This window comes from Somniosus microcephalus, chromosome 32, assembly GCF_052327205.1.
Source record: "Somniosus microcephalus isolate GS21.2 chromosome 32, FLI_Smic_1.0, whole genome shotgun sequence".
Classification (NCBI taxonomy): Eukaryota; Metazoa; Chordata; class Chondrichthyes; order Squaliformes; family Somniosidae; genus Somniosus; species Somniosus microcephalus.
Window position 1 is genome coordinate 39,649,774 of NC_141018.1, and position 13,632 is coordinate 39,663,405.

General features: G+C 48.1%; 1 protein-coding gene across 1 annotated transcript; it reads right to left on the bottom strand.

Moving 5' to 3' along the window:
• Positions 1-555: 555 nt before the first annotated feature.
• On the bottom strand, positions 556-13,154 carry LOC147097511 (beta-1,3-galactosyl-O-glycosyl-glycoprotein beta-1,6-N-acetylglucosaminyltransferase 3-like). The gene is made up of 2 exons (XM_085972473.1): positions 12,074-13,154; positions 556-2,043 (listed from the first exon to the last, which is right to left on the bottom strand). The coding sequence occupies exons 1-2, from the start codon at positions 12,854-12,856 to the stop codon at positions 1,513-1,515; spliced, it is 1,314 nt and encodes a 437-aa protein (XP_085828599.1). The 5' UTR covers positions 12,857-13,154; the 3' UTR covers positions 556-1,512.
• Between the last annotated feature and the right edge of the window lie 478 nt (positions 13,155-13,632).

Sequence of the window (13,632 nt, forward strand, 5' to 3'; positions counted from 1 at the left end):
CTGCTGTAAATTTCTATGAGTACTTACAGCACAGAAACCGGCCATACAGCCCAATAGATCCATGCTGGTGGCTGTGCTCCACATGAATCTCCTCCCAACCTTCTTCATCTAACCTCATCAACATATCCTATTCTTTTTCTCCCTCATGTGTTTATCTAGATTCCCCTTAAATGCATCTGTGGTAGCAAGTTCCATATTCTAACCACAACACGGGCCAGGGGTTAAGCCTGGGACCTTCTGGTTTAATATGTCACTGGATGGTACATTTTCCCCAAGCTGTTGGGTGGGTTTATTTTCTGTAGGTTTTGATTTCCGTGTACCGATTTGTTATCTTGGTATGCTTCTCCAATCTCATTTGTGCACTCTTTTCCTTTTTGCAAAGGTGCATTTTTCTAACCTTTTTGTGTGAGATTTTCCCCAAATTACCTGGCAGCTTAGAGAGTAGCAGCACAGGGCGATCCCAGATAACTGCCAATGCTCCCTGTACTGTAGGGATATAGATGTTCCAGTGCTTTGTTAACCCAAACAGTAGCCAGCCAAAGAAAGTCACACTACTTTGTATATTAATCAAAGTTACCTTTAATGATTTAACATTACACTCATCTTTAAAACAGTTTACCCAAGCTTAAAGGCAGCACCCAGCAATGTACACAACCTTTAAACCCAAGGATCTCTGCATCAAGGCAGAAGAGTGGTCAGCTCCTTCATAGCTCTTGAAGTTTCTTCTTGTCCTTCCTCTGTAGGGGGTTTCTGGATGGATGAAATATTTCAGAGGTCATCTTCTGTCAGCCAATGGCATCATCAATCACAGAGGCTTGGACTACCATTCCTGGTGGTTGAAGGAGGCTAAACAACAACATCTTTTATTTATATAGTGCCTTTAACGTAGTAAAATGTCCCAAGGCGCTGCACAGGAGTATTTTAAGATGAAAAATTTGACACCGATCCACATAAGGATAAATTAGGGCAGGTAATCAAAAGCTTGGTCAAAGAGATAGGTTTTAAGGAGCATCTTAAAGGAGGAAAGAGAAGTAGCGAGGCGGACAGGTTTAGGCAGGGAATTCCAGAGCTTATGGCCTAGGCAACAGAAGGCACAGCCACCAAAGGTTGAGCGATTATAATCAGGGATCCTCAAGAGGGCAGAATTAGAGGAGCGCAGATATCTCAGGGGGGTGGGGGGGTGTTGTGGGGCTGGAGGAGATTACAGAGATAAGAAGGGGTGAGGCCATGGAGAGATTTGAAAACAAGGATGAGAATTTTGAAATCGAGGCATTTCTTAACTGGGAGCCAATGTAGGTCAGCGAGCACAGGGGTGATGGGCGAACGGGACTTAGTGCGAGTTAGGACACGGGCAGCCGAGTTTTGGATGACCTCAAGTTTACGTGGGGTGGAATGTGGGAGGCCAGCCAGGGGTGCGTTGGAATAGTCAAGTCTAGAGGTAACAAATGGAGATGTGCAACTATGTGAAGAGCAAATAAATATGGAAAAGTTAGGATGAAATAAAATATAATCCTACATCAATTCTTTTCCATAAATTGTTTTAAATCTCAGATATTCCTCCAAACACTGAAGGACTGTGTTATCTACTTCAGGATTAAATTTGTTGGCAAAGAGATGGTGTTGTTGCAGGATCCAGTGAAGGTCACCAGAACCATAGATGCACACTGCACGATGGTGAGCTCCTGTACACTTGGGATAGGGTGCATCTTTGTATATATCCCCCTCCATGTAGGACCACTTCACCAGGCGGGCAATGGCTGCCATATCCGACATCTGATACTTGGCATTGGGGGGGTCGGAGCCTGGGACTGTAGGAATTCGCTGCAGAGTAGCCCAAACATGTTCATCAGGACTATAGGTATCTTCTGCCCACTTTAGAAATTTCTGGATTTCAGGACTCTCAAACAAATGGTTTACTAATTCCCTTGCAGCCACGAAGTAAGCATTCCCAGTGAACATGGGAGTACTTATTGGAGGCGAGCTCTTCTTCTCCTTAGTTCTGCTTATTTGGTTTTTAACTTCATGATGAAAAAGCCACCGTTCCTGTAATTTAAGAAAAGGACACGCTAGCAGAGATCAGAATGTGGTGATTACTGCAGAAAGGCCATTAAACCAATAAATAGATGGAATAATAACCTAAAGATTTTTTAAAAAGGGGAAAAAAAATTCAAAATGGAACTAAAAATCAGAAGAGATGTAAAACAGGCTGCCCATTTGCGATCACCCATTTTACACAATCGCACAATGTCAAAATATGAACTTACAAACAATGACGGACAGGTAAAGACCCTCTGGTCCATCCAGCCTATCCCACATAATTGCGATACCTTGTGTATCACAATATATACACTCTCCACCCCACCTGAAACCTGGGAGGTGCAAAATTTTTTTTTTTTTTTTTTTAAACCCAGGCCAATTTGGGGGAATAAAATCTGGGAAATTCCTCTCCAACCCATTTAGGCGATCAAAACTAGTCCAGGAGATCACTGTGGCCCTGAATTCCCTGCAATACCTACCTTCTGTAAGAGGTGATCTCCGTCCCAGCCAGAAACAGGTCCAGCTCTCGCTTGAAGGAATTCAGCAAATCAGTATCATCGCACGAGGCGGTAGCCTGTTCCAGAGCTCCACTATTCTCTGGGAAAAGAACCACCTCCTGACATCAAACCTAGATCTGGCCTTACACAACTTCAACTTGTGACCCCTGGTCCTCCCTAACCTGTTTAATGGAAACAAACTGTCAACTGGAACAGAATCTATTCCCTTCATTATCTTATAAACCTCAATCAGATCACCCCTCAGTTACATTTCTCTAAAGTGTAGAGTCCCAACTCTTTTAGCCTATCTTGATAACGAAGATCCTTTATGCTGGGAAGTAGTCCAATGGCCTTCCTCTGCACCATTTCCAAAACCTCAATATCACCCACCATGTGAGGAGACTAAAACTGGTCACAGTATTCCAAGTGCAGCCTGACCAAGGTTTTGTACAAGGACAAACTAGTATGCCTCATCGTGTACTCAGTTGTCATATGGATACACCCCAACGCCCTATTTGCTCTAGCTATCGCTTCACGAAATTGCTCACGTACCTTATTTTTTATTCGTTTATGGGATCAGGGCATCGCTGGCAATGCCAGCTTTTATTGCCCATCCTTAGTTGCCCTTGAGAAGGTGGTGGTGAGCCGCCTTCTTGAACCGCTGCAGTCGTGTGGTGATGGTACTCCCACAGTGCTGTTAGAGAGGGAGTTCCAGGATTTTGACCCAGCGACGATGAAGGATCAGCGATATACTTCTAAGTCAGGATGGTGTGTGACTTGGAGGGGAACTTGGAGATGGTGGTGTTCCCATGCGCCTGCTGCCCTTGTCCTTCTAGGTGGAAGAGGTCGCGGGTTTGGAAGGTGCTGCCGAAGAAGCCTTGGCGAGTTGCTGCAGTGCATCTTGTAGATGGTACACACTGCAGCCACGGTACGCCGGTGGTGGAGGGAGTGAATGTTTAAGGTGGTGGATGGGGTGCCAATCAAGTGGGCTGTTTTGTCCTGAATGGTGTCAAGCTTCTTGAGTATTGTTAGAGCTGCACTCATCCAGGCAAGTGGAGAGTATTCCATCACACTCCTTACTTGTGCCTTGTAGATGGTAGAAAGGCTTTGGGGAGTCAGGAGGTAAGACACTCGCCGCAGAATACCTAGCCTCTGACCTGCTCTTGTTGCCACAGTATTTGTGTGGCTGGTCCAGTTACGTTTCTGGTTAATGGTGATCCCCAGGATGTTGATAATGGGGGATTCAGTGATGGTAATGCCATTGAATGTCAAGGGGAGGTGGTTAGACTCTCGCTTGTTGGAGATAGTCATTGCCTAGCACCTCTGTGGCATGAATGTTACCTGCCACTTATCAGCCCAAGCCTGAACGTCGTCCAGGTCTTGTTGCATGCGGGCATGGACTGCTTCATTATCTGTGGAGTTGCGAATGGCGCTGAACACTGTGCCGTCATTTCTGACCTTATGTTGGAGGGAAGGTCATTGATGAAGCAGCTGAAGATGGTTGGGCCTAGGACACTGCCCTGAGGAACTCCTGCAGCAATGTCCTGGGGCTGTGATGATTGACCTTCAATCACCACAACCATTTTCCTTTGTGCTAGGTATGACTCCAGCCAGTGGAGCGTTTTCCCCCTAATTCCCATTGACTTCAGTTTTACTAGGGCTCCTTGATGCCAGACTCAGTCAAATGCTGCCTTGATGTCAAGGGCAGTCACTCTCACCTCACCTCTGGAATTCAGCTCCTTTGTCCATGTTTGGACCAAGGCTGTAATGAGGTCGGGAGCCGAGTGATCTTGGCGGAATCCAAACTGGGCATCAGTGAGCAGGTTATTGTTGAGTAAATGCCGCTTGATAGCGCTGTCGACACCTTCCATCACTTTGCTGATGATTGAGAGTAGACTGATGGGGTGGTAATTGGCCGGGTTTGATTTGTCCTGCTTTTTGTGGACAGGACATACCTGGGCAGTTTTCTACATTGTCGGATAGATGCCAGTGTTGTAGCTGAACTGGAACAGCTTTAAAGACGTATGCACTAGAATGGCCAAATCTCTTTCTATCTCCACCTTATTTAATGCTTTTCCATGAAGGGTTTATGAATGTTGAGCATTTGCCCTGCTCACATGCATAACACTGCATGTATCCAAGTTATACATCACTTGCCAGTCATGAGCCTAATCTCCCAACAAATTAAGATCCGCCTGAAGCAGACAAGCATCGTCTACAGTCCTAATACTTGCATTGATCTTCGTATCATCAGTAAGTTTGCAGATCGTGCCCCCAACACCTACATCCAGATCATTAATAAAAATAGTAAAGATTAACAGTCCCAACACCAATCCCTGCGGGACACCACTGGTGACTGGTCTCCAAACAGGTCCAAATCCATCTAAAACTACTTTTTGCCTCCGTCCTGCCAGCCAGTTCTGAATCCAGCCCAATATATGACCACTAATACCAGAGGCTTCAATCTTAGAGAGAAGCCTCTTGTGCGGTACCTTATCAAAAGCTTTTTGGAAGTCTAAGTAGACAATGTCTACTGGACTTCCCCCATCCACCAACTTTGTAACATCCTAAAAAAATACAATTAGATTTGTAAGCCATGACCTTTTTATGAAGCCATTTTGGGTGTCACTAATATGTCCCTCTCTATCCAAGTATTCATATATTGCATCCCTAATGATTCCCTCAAGCATCTTACCTATTACTGATGTTAAACTAATGGGCCTATAGTTACCCAGGTCTGTCTTGTCACCTTTTTTAAAGATGGGGACTACGTTAGCCTCCTTCCAGTCTATTCCAGAGTGCAGTGAGCTATTAAAAATACAGGCTCGGGGCTCATACAGCAGATGACCCATCTCCCCGAGGACCCTCGGATGGAGATCATCTGGCCCGGCTGCTCTATCTCTTTTCAAGTTCTTCATTCTTTGTAAAACAATATGTTCATCTATGTTAATATTACTAGTTTTGTTAGTAACATTATTAAATTCTAATAGTTGAGCATCATCTTCAAGGATGAAGACCGATGCAAAGTACTTATTTAATATTTCCACCATACCCAGTGAATCCTTTCTAACCTGCCCTTGAACATCCTTCAGTGGCCCAATACTGTTGTATCCGTGTATTAATGGAGACACGGAATGCAGGAGTTGGTTTAACAGGTGTTTACTGAACAAAGTCTGGAGGTGAACTAAAAGATACAAGACACTATACAGGCTTATATACCCGAGTGGTCACTACCGGTATTACAGTACACAGGGGCTCTTAAAAGGTACATACACTACAAATACAGTCTTTGATAGCTCTCCGACTCTTCACATAATTTAAAAGCTTTTCCCATTACTTTCACAGTTGTCTACAATCCTTTTTCTCACCAGCCTTTTTGCTGATCTAATAGCAACCTTTGTTTTCTTTAGTTGTTCCTTGTACTCAACTGTTTATATAAATGCCTTTCATTTATATAAACATTTCTGTTAACATCTCAGTTGTCTTTGTGTATATATATATAAATAAAATAGTCAGCCACCTTTGCTTTTTCTTACCACACTTTGTTCTTTTGACTTTGGGTACATATTTGTTTTCCACATTTTATAATCTTGTTCTTAAAAACTTTCCACTTGCATTCTACGTCAGTCTCATCACACAGCAGGGTTAGCCAATTTACCCGTTCCAAATCATCTGCCATTTTAGTGAAATTTGTTCTTCTGAAATCTGGTACAAGTTGCATATTCTCAGTACCTTTAGCTCTACCAGCCAATTGAAACTGTATAATGTTGTGGTCACTGTTGGCAATGTTCCCCCACATAGAGGCTCAAAATCTACCCCTTGTCTGAGCCACAATTCCTCTCATTTAAACTTTGGGAAGAGTGAACCCATCCTCATTGGCCCCTGCCACAAACTCCATACTCTTGGCTCCAATTCTATCCCCCTCCCCAACTATTGTCTGAGGCTGAACCATACTGTTCACAATCTTGGCATTCTATTTGACCCCAAGCTGAACTTCTGACACCACATACCATCATAAAGGCGGTCTCCATAAAATTACCCGTCTTCACCCCCACCTCAGCTCATCTGCTTATGAAACCCTCATCCATGAAGTTGTCACCTCTCAACTTGACTTTCCACTGCTTCCCTGGTCAGCCTCCCATCTTCAACCCTCCATAAAGTTCAGCTTATCCAAAACTCTGCTGTTTGTGTCCTATCCCACACCAAGTCCCTTTCACCCATTACCCCTGTCCTCACTGAATTACATTGGCTCCTGGCCCCCCAATGCCTCGATTTTAAAATTGTAATGTGATGAAATATTCCATTCATCACTGCCTGTGACTGTGGTTGGTTTCAGGTTTCCCCTCACCATTGTATTGCCTGTGACTGTGGTTGGTTTCAGGTTTCTCCTCAGTATTGTATATTGGAATGTATGGAATGTGTTGTGTGTAGGGCTCCGCCCATACCTGGCCTCATATCCAGTACTGCAGAGCTCCAGATGGAAGATACCTCTCTCCACTGCGTGTTATCTTCTAAGTTAATAAAAGCCTTGTTTTGTTTCGCTAACATCGAGTCTCGGGATTATTGAGGCACATCAATTTTATTAACTTATTTTTCAACACGATGGATCAACTCCTGAAACCTGAACGTTTGGATTTGGATCAGCATGCTCCGGACGCATCAGCACGCTTCGGACATTGGTTTATGTGTATGGAATTCTTCCTGGACAATTCCGCAGCCGTCAAAGATGCTACGGACGCTGCGAGTATGAAACTCGGAATTCTGCGGAATTGGGTAAGCCACCGGGTTTACCCCCTCATCCAAGACGCCGACACGTACCTGGCCGCCTGCGACATCTTAAAGGCGCATTACCAGCAGCCTACGAATGAGGTGTATGCTAGGCATCTGCTCGCCACTCGCGCACAGCGACCTGGGGAATCGGTGGAGGAGTTCCTAGGCACCCTGAAAATGCTTGGCAAAGACTGCAAGTGCCGAGATGTAAAAGCCGCAGTGTACACCGACGAGCTTGTTCGCGATGCCTTTATCACAGGCCTCAGCTCCACTTACATCCGGCAAAGACTGCTGGAAAAAACGGGATTGGACCTGAAACAGGCTGCGGACACCGCGCGATCCCTGGATGTGGCCCAGAGAAACTCGGACGCCTACTCTTCAGCCCGCGCCGTCCACACCGCCACGTGTGCACCAAGGGCGCCGCCATCTTGGAAGGCATCTTCCCCGCCCGGCAGCCCGACACCGTCGGGGCCCCGCTCTCCCCCCAGAAGCCCTACGACAGCCGCGATGCGTCGGGGACCCAACTGCTACTTCTGCGGGCAGCCAAAGCACACCAGAAACCTGTGCCCGGCGAAAGGCACCACCTGCTTTAAGTGCGGTAAGAAGGGGCACTTCGGGAAGGTGTGCAGAGGGAACCCCGCCGGAAAACCAAAACCCGCCACCGCCGCGTGTGCGCCGTGGGAGCGGCCATCTTGGACGCCATCTTGCCCGACCTCGTGGGGTCCGCCATCTTGTGAGCAGACAGCGTGGACGCCATCTTGTCTCGATCAGGGCCCTACAGTGGCATCGGTCACAGTGGACCAGACCAGGCCCCACCCGCTATCCAAATCAATGGTGGACATCGAGGTAAACGGGTGCCGGGTTAAATGTTTAATTGACAGTGGAAGCACGGAGAGTTTTATCCACCCTGAACTGGCACAACAACTCTCCCTAACGGTGGTCCCTACTCGGGGTACCAGCTCTATGGCTGATAAAACCCAGACATCGACCATTCTGGGTTACTGCACGGTACAATTGTCCGTTAACGGGACGGTATACGATAATTTTAAAGTATTAATCATGAAGAATCTATGCGCGAGCGTGATCATGGGCCTGGATTTCCAGTGCAACCACCAAAGCATCACGCTCAAGTACGGTGGGTCCCAGCCGCCCCTCACAGTGTGCGGCCTGGCTACCCTGAAGGTAAAGCCGCCTTCGCTATTCGCGAACCTTACCCCTAACTGCCGGCCAATAGCGACCAAAAGCAGGAGGTACAGCTGGGAGGACAGGCGGTTTATCGCGACCGAGGTAGACAGGCTCCTGAAAGAGCGCATTATTGAATGCAGCAATAGCCCGTGGCGCGCCCAAGTGGTGGTGGTAAGGGGTTGCGAGAAGAAACGGATGGTGATCGACTATAGCCAAACGATCAAGAGGTACACCCAACTAGACGCCTACCCGCTACCCCGCATATCAGAAATGGTGAACCAAATCGCCCAATACCGGGTGTTCTCCACCATCGACCTCAAGTCAGCGTACCACCAGCTCCCTATCAGACCAGAGGACCGCCCGTACACCGCCTTCGAGGCGAACGGACGCCTCTACCAATTCCTCAGAGTCCCCTTTGGGGTGACGAATGGGGTCTCGGTCTTCCAGAGGGAGATGGATCGCATGGTCGATGACCACCACTTGCAGGCAACCTTCCCCTACCTCGACAACGTCACCATCTGCGGTCACAACCAGCAGGATCACGACTCGAACCTCGAGAGGTTCCTGAAAACCGCACAAAAACTCAACCTCACCTACAACGAGGACAAGTGCGTTTTCAACACCACGCGCCTCTGCATACTAGGCAGCGTGGAGAATGGGGAAATCGGACCAGACCCCGACCGATTGCGCCCCCTACGGGAGCTGCCCCTGCCCAACACTCCCAAAGCCCTGAAAAGGTGCCTGGGGTTATTTTCTTATTATTCCCAATGGGTCCCCAACTACTCCGACAAAGCCCGCCCCCTCTTGAAAGCATCCTCTTTTCCGCTCTCTGCTGAGGCCCACGCCGCCTTCAAAAGCATTAAGCAGGATATTGAGCGGGCCACGCTACAGGCAGTGGACGAGAACACTCCATTTCAAGTGGAAAGTGATGCGTCTGACTTTGCCTTGGCGGCCACCCTCAACCAGGCGGGGCGGCCCGTAGCTTTCTTCTCGAGGACCCTCCAAGGGCCCGAGATCAGACACTCCTCCGTGGAAAAGGAGGCCCAAGCCATCGTGGAGGCAGTGCGCCACTGGCGCCACTACCTAGCCGGCAAACGCTTCACCCTACTTACCGACCAGCGGTCGGTAGCGTTTATGTTCAATAATAAACAGAGGGGGAAGATCAAAAATGATAAGATTCTTAGGTGGCGGATCGAGCTCTCCACCTTCGAGTATGACATCATTTACCGGCCAGGGGCCCTTAACGAATCCCCAGATGCCCTCTCACGAGGGATGTGTGCCAGCGCCACCGGGGATCGGCTACAGACCCTCCACAACGACCTCTGCCACCCAGGGGTCACGCGGCTGTTCCACTTCATAAAGTCCCGCAACTTACCCTACTCGATTGAGGAAGTTCGGTCTCTGAGTGCAAGCCTCGGTTCTACCACCCTGATAGAGCCCACTTAATCAAAGCTACACGGCCCTTTGAGCGGCTCAGCTTAGATTTCAAGGGCCCCCTCCCGTCCGTCGACCGCAATGTTTACTTCCTGAACATTGTGGACGAATACTCCCGGTTCCCATTCGCCTTCCCCTGCCCAGACATGACCAGCGCCACGGTCATTAAATGCCTCAACAGCCTGTTCTGCCTGTTTGGTATGCCGAGCTACATCCACACGGATAGGGGGGCGTCCTTCATGAGTGAAGAGCTACGCCAGTACATGCTGTCCAGGGGTATCGCCACGAGCCGTACCACCAGCTACAACCCCCGGGGTAACGGTCAAGTGGAGCGAGAGAACGGGACAGTATGGAAAGCAGTCACTCCAGCTCTAAGGACCAAGGGCCTCCCTATCTCCCGCTGGCAGGAAGTCCTCTCAGATGTGCTCCATTCGATACGGTCGCTATTGTGTACTGCCACCAATGCCACGCCTCATGAACGAATGTTTAGCTTTCCCCGGAAATCCACCTCAGGCGTATCCATGCCGTCATGGCTCTCCATCCCAGGTCCGGTATTCGTGCGAAGGCATGTGAGGGGCCATAAGACGGACCCTCTCGTGGAGCCAGTGCACCTACTCCACGCCAACCCCCAATACGCGTATGTCCGGCACGCCGACGGAAGGGAGGACACCGTGTCAATAAAAGACGTCGCCCCAGCCGGTAACGACAACAACCACGGCAATAGCAGCAACAACGACCACAGCAACTCTTACCCACCCACGACTCTTTCATCACCCCCAGAAGAACATCGACCAACGGCACCCCCACCAACTACCCCTTCAACAACCCTGGCGGCACCCCTGGCAGAGACCCAGGAGGCCACCGGGGACACCCAGCCGACACCCGCGACACCACAACAGCCACGTCGGTCGCAGAGGACTACCAAACCCCCGAACAGACTAAATCTATAGAAGGGGTGAATGTGATGAAATATTCCATTCATCACTGCCTGTGACTGTGGTTGGTTTCAGGTTTCCCCTCACCATTGTATTGTCTGTGACTGTGGTTGGTTTCAGGTTTCTCCTCAGTATTGTATATTGGAATGTATGGAATGTGTTGTGTGTAGGGCTCCGCCCATACCTGGCCTCTATGTAAGCCAGCTCAGTCTGGCCTCATATCCAGTACTGCAGAGCTCCAGATGGAAGATACCTCTCTCCACTGCGTGTTATCTTCTAAGTTAATAAAAGCCTTGTTTTGTTTCGCTAACATCGAGTCTCGGGATTATTGAGGCACATCATGTAAATTTTTGTGTTTTAATCTCTTCATGGCCTCACCCCTCCTTATCTTTGTAATCTCCTCCATCCCTACAACTACCATCCCCAACCCCCCGCAAAACTCTGCTAGAAATTCGTCTCGGGCGGTTGTGCAGTATTGGATCGACCGCCTGCTATACACAGCGCCTGATATTCAGCCTATTGACTGCAGTGGAACCGAATATCAGACACTGCGTATAATGGGCGGCCGATCCGATACCGCCGGTTTTCGCCACCGCTCGAGATGAATTTCTCGGAATATTCCTCTGATTCTGGCCTTTTGATTCTCTTGCTCTCTTCGCTTCATCGTTGGTGGCCGTGCCTTCAGCTGCCTAGAGCTCATGTTCTGGAATTCCCTCACTCCTCCTTCGAGGTTCTTCTTAAAACCCGCCTCTAACTAACCAAACTTTTGGTCAGCCCTCCTAATTTCTTCTTTTCTGCCTCAGCGTCCATTTAAAAAAATCTGATTTCGCCTCCAGGAGGCACCCCGGAATGTTTTTCTACATTAAAGATGCAAGCTGTTGTAATCTTAATTGGCAAGCACCCAAGCCTCCTTCTGTCTAATGGTTGCAGTCACAAGTTTAGGACATAGAGTGAACCCACGACAGAGCAGAGCATGTTGAGGCAGCAGCAACTGGCCCCAGACACTAGGCTGAAACCGCAAACTTTATCAAAGACACCAACACTGGACATGTTTGTATCCAATATGTTTCCAATCCTTTGGGGTTGAACCATGTGACCTTGCACTTTGCTTTACTAAAGGACACCCACTGGTTGATGTCAGTCACCCAATACGTCGGGCATCAGCGGTTTAACTTTGAGGGTACAGGAGGCCAATAGAAGAAATCGCCAACCCACCTTTTTGACAGCTGAGGGCAATTCGGACTCTATGCTGTTTTTCCCGTTCAGCACAATCAGGTTTCTGACAATCTCGGCGTTTGTTTTAATGGGGAAGTCCAGTCCGCACAGGTTAATGAAATACCTCCACTGGACCGGGCTCTGCAGCAGGTCCTCCATACAGTTCAGATCAGCCTGGACCCGGGACCACGACGCGTAGGTCACGTTCTCCAACTTGCTGGCAATGAAAACATTATGGAAACAAGCGGCGATAGCCCTGACAGCGAGATGGAAACTGGCGGCACTTTTCCTATCCACATGGATACAGTACACGTTCTGGGGGGTGTAAATGCTCCTCAGGAGTCTCTCAAACATTTCGATGTTCCCATGAATCACAATGGAATAGGCGACGGGGAAATGCCTCTCCTCCTTGCTGAGTGCGAAGGTTAGATACTTACGCCCCTCTATAAATGCAGCACAGTCCTTCGTAATTTTCAGATAATGATTTTCTGTCAAACGAGTTTTTTTACGTGACACATCAAGAGAGTTTAAAAGTGCTTCTTCAACGGCTGCCTGATCTCCTCTAATAATCTGGGGACAGATCGGCTGTTGAGCAGACAGGTGTAGGGTTGTGTAAAGCCGATCCAAGCACCGTCTGTTACTCGCATCTCCCGAGTTTTCCCAAATTCCCAGCATCGCATCCTCACAGGAATGAAAATTCCCACTAAATAGAAATACAAGTCCAGTTAGCGCAGTCAGAGCGCCCAAAACCAACCGGAGGCGGCAACTGACAATGTTTCTCATATCTTTATACAAGAAATTTCAAAGACCATTCTTTTCAAACCCTCGCCTGTCTCCTCTAAATAACTATATGCTCATATACTTCCCTATATACACACACCTACAGTTAATTAAACCACACCCCTGCTACACCGTCACTCTGCCTCTGAAACTAAGGTCTTCAATCGAAACAGAGGAAACTACAAGGGTATGAGGGACAAGTTGGCCATGGTAGATTGGGAGACTACACTAAAAAGGTATGAAGGTGGACATACAATGGCTAACATTCAAGGAAATAATGGCCCAGTAATTCGGGTCCCAACGTGTGAGTAAGCACCGTGTACTCACGCGTGGGCCCGATGGAAGTGCCGGTTTTCAGCATGCACAGTGTATGCGCGGAAAACCGCAGGGGTTCAGAGGTGGAACGCGTGCGCGCAGGAGTCTGCACGTGCGCTTTTTTTTTAAACAGGGTTGCCCGTGCGATAAGGCCTCCAGTTTTTACGCAAGAAAAAAGCAGACGTAAGTACTTAGTTTTAAAAGGTAAGTGGTCTATCAATTAAAGTTAGAATTTTTTTCCCCACAGGTTTATTATTTTTAAAGACTTTACAGTAAGGTTAGTGTATTTTTAGACCCGATTTGTTAAAAAATTATTTTTTTCAAAAATTTGAATAATTGTTTAATGGGATACTTGCCTTCATTAGCCGAGGCATAGAATATAAGAGCAGGGAGGTTATGATGGAGCTGTACAAAACGCTGGTGAGGCCACAGCTGGAGTACTGTGTGCAGTTCTGGTCGCCTCA

What these genes read in the sequence shown, in the direction of transcription:
- LOC147097511 (XM_085972473.1), bottom strand. Translation starts at nt 12,856, where the DNA reads ATGAGAAACATTGTCAGTTGCCGCCTCCGGTTGGTTTTGGGCGCTCTG. An exon ending in TGCCCTCAGCTGTCAAAAAG is followed by an intron (nt 2,044 to 12,073) that starts GTGGGTTGGCGA and finishes CTTAAATTACAG; the next exon opens with GAACGGTGGCTTTTTCATCA.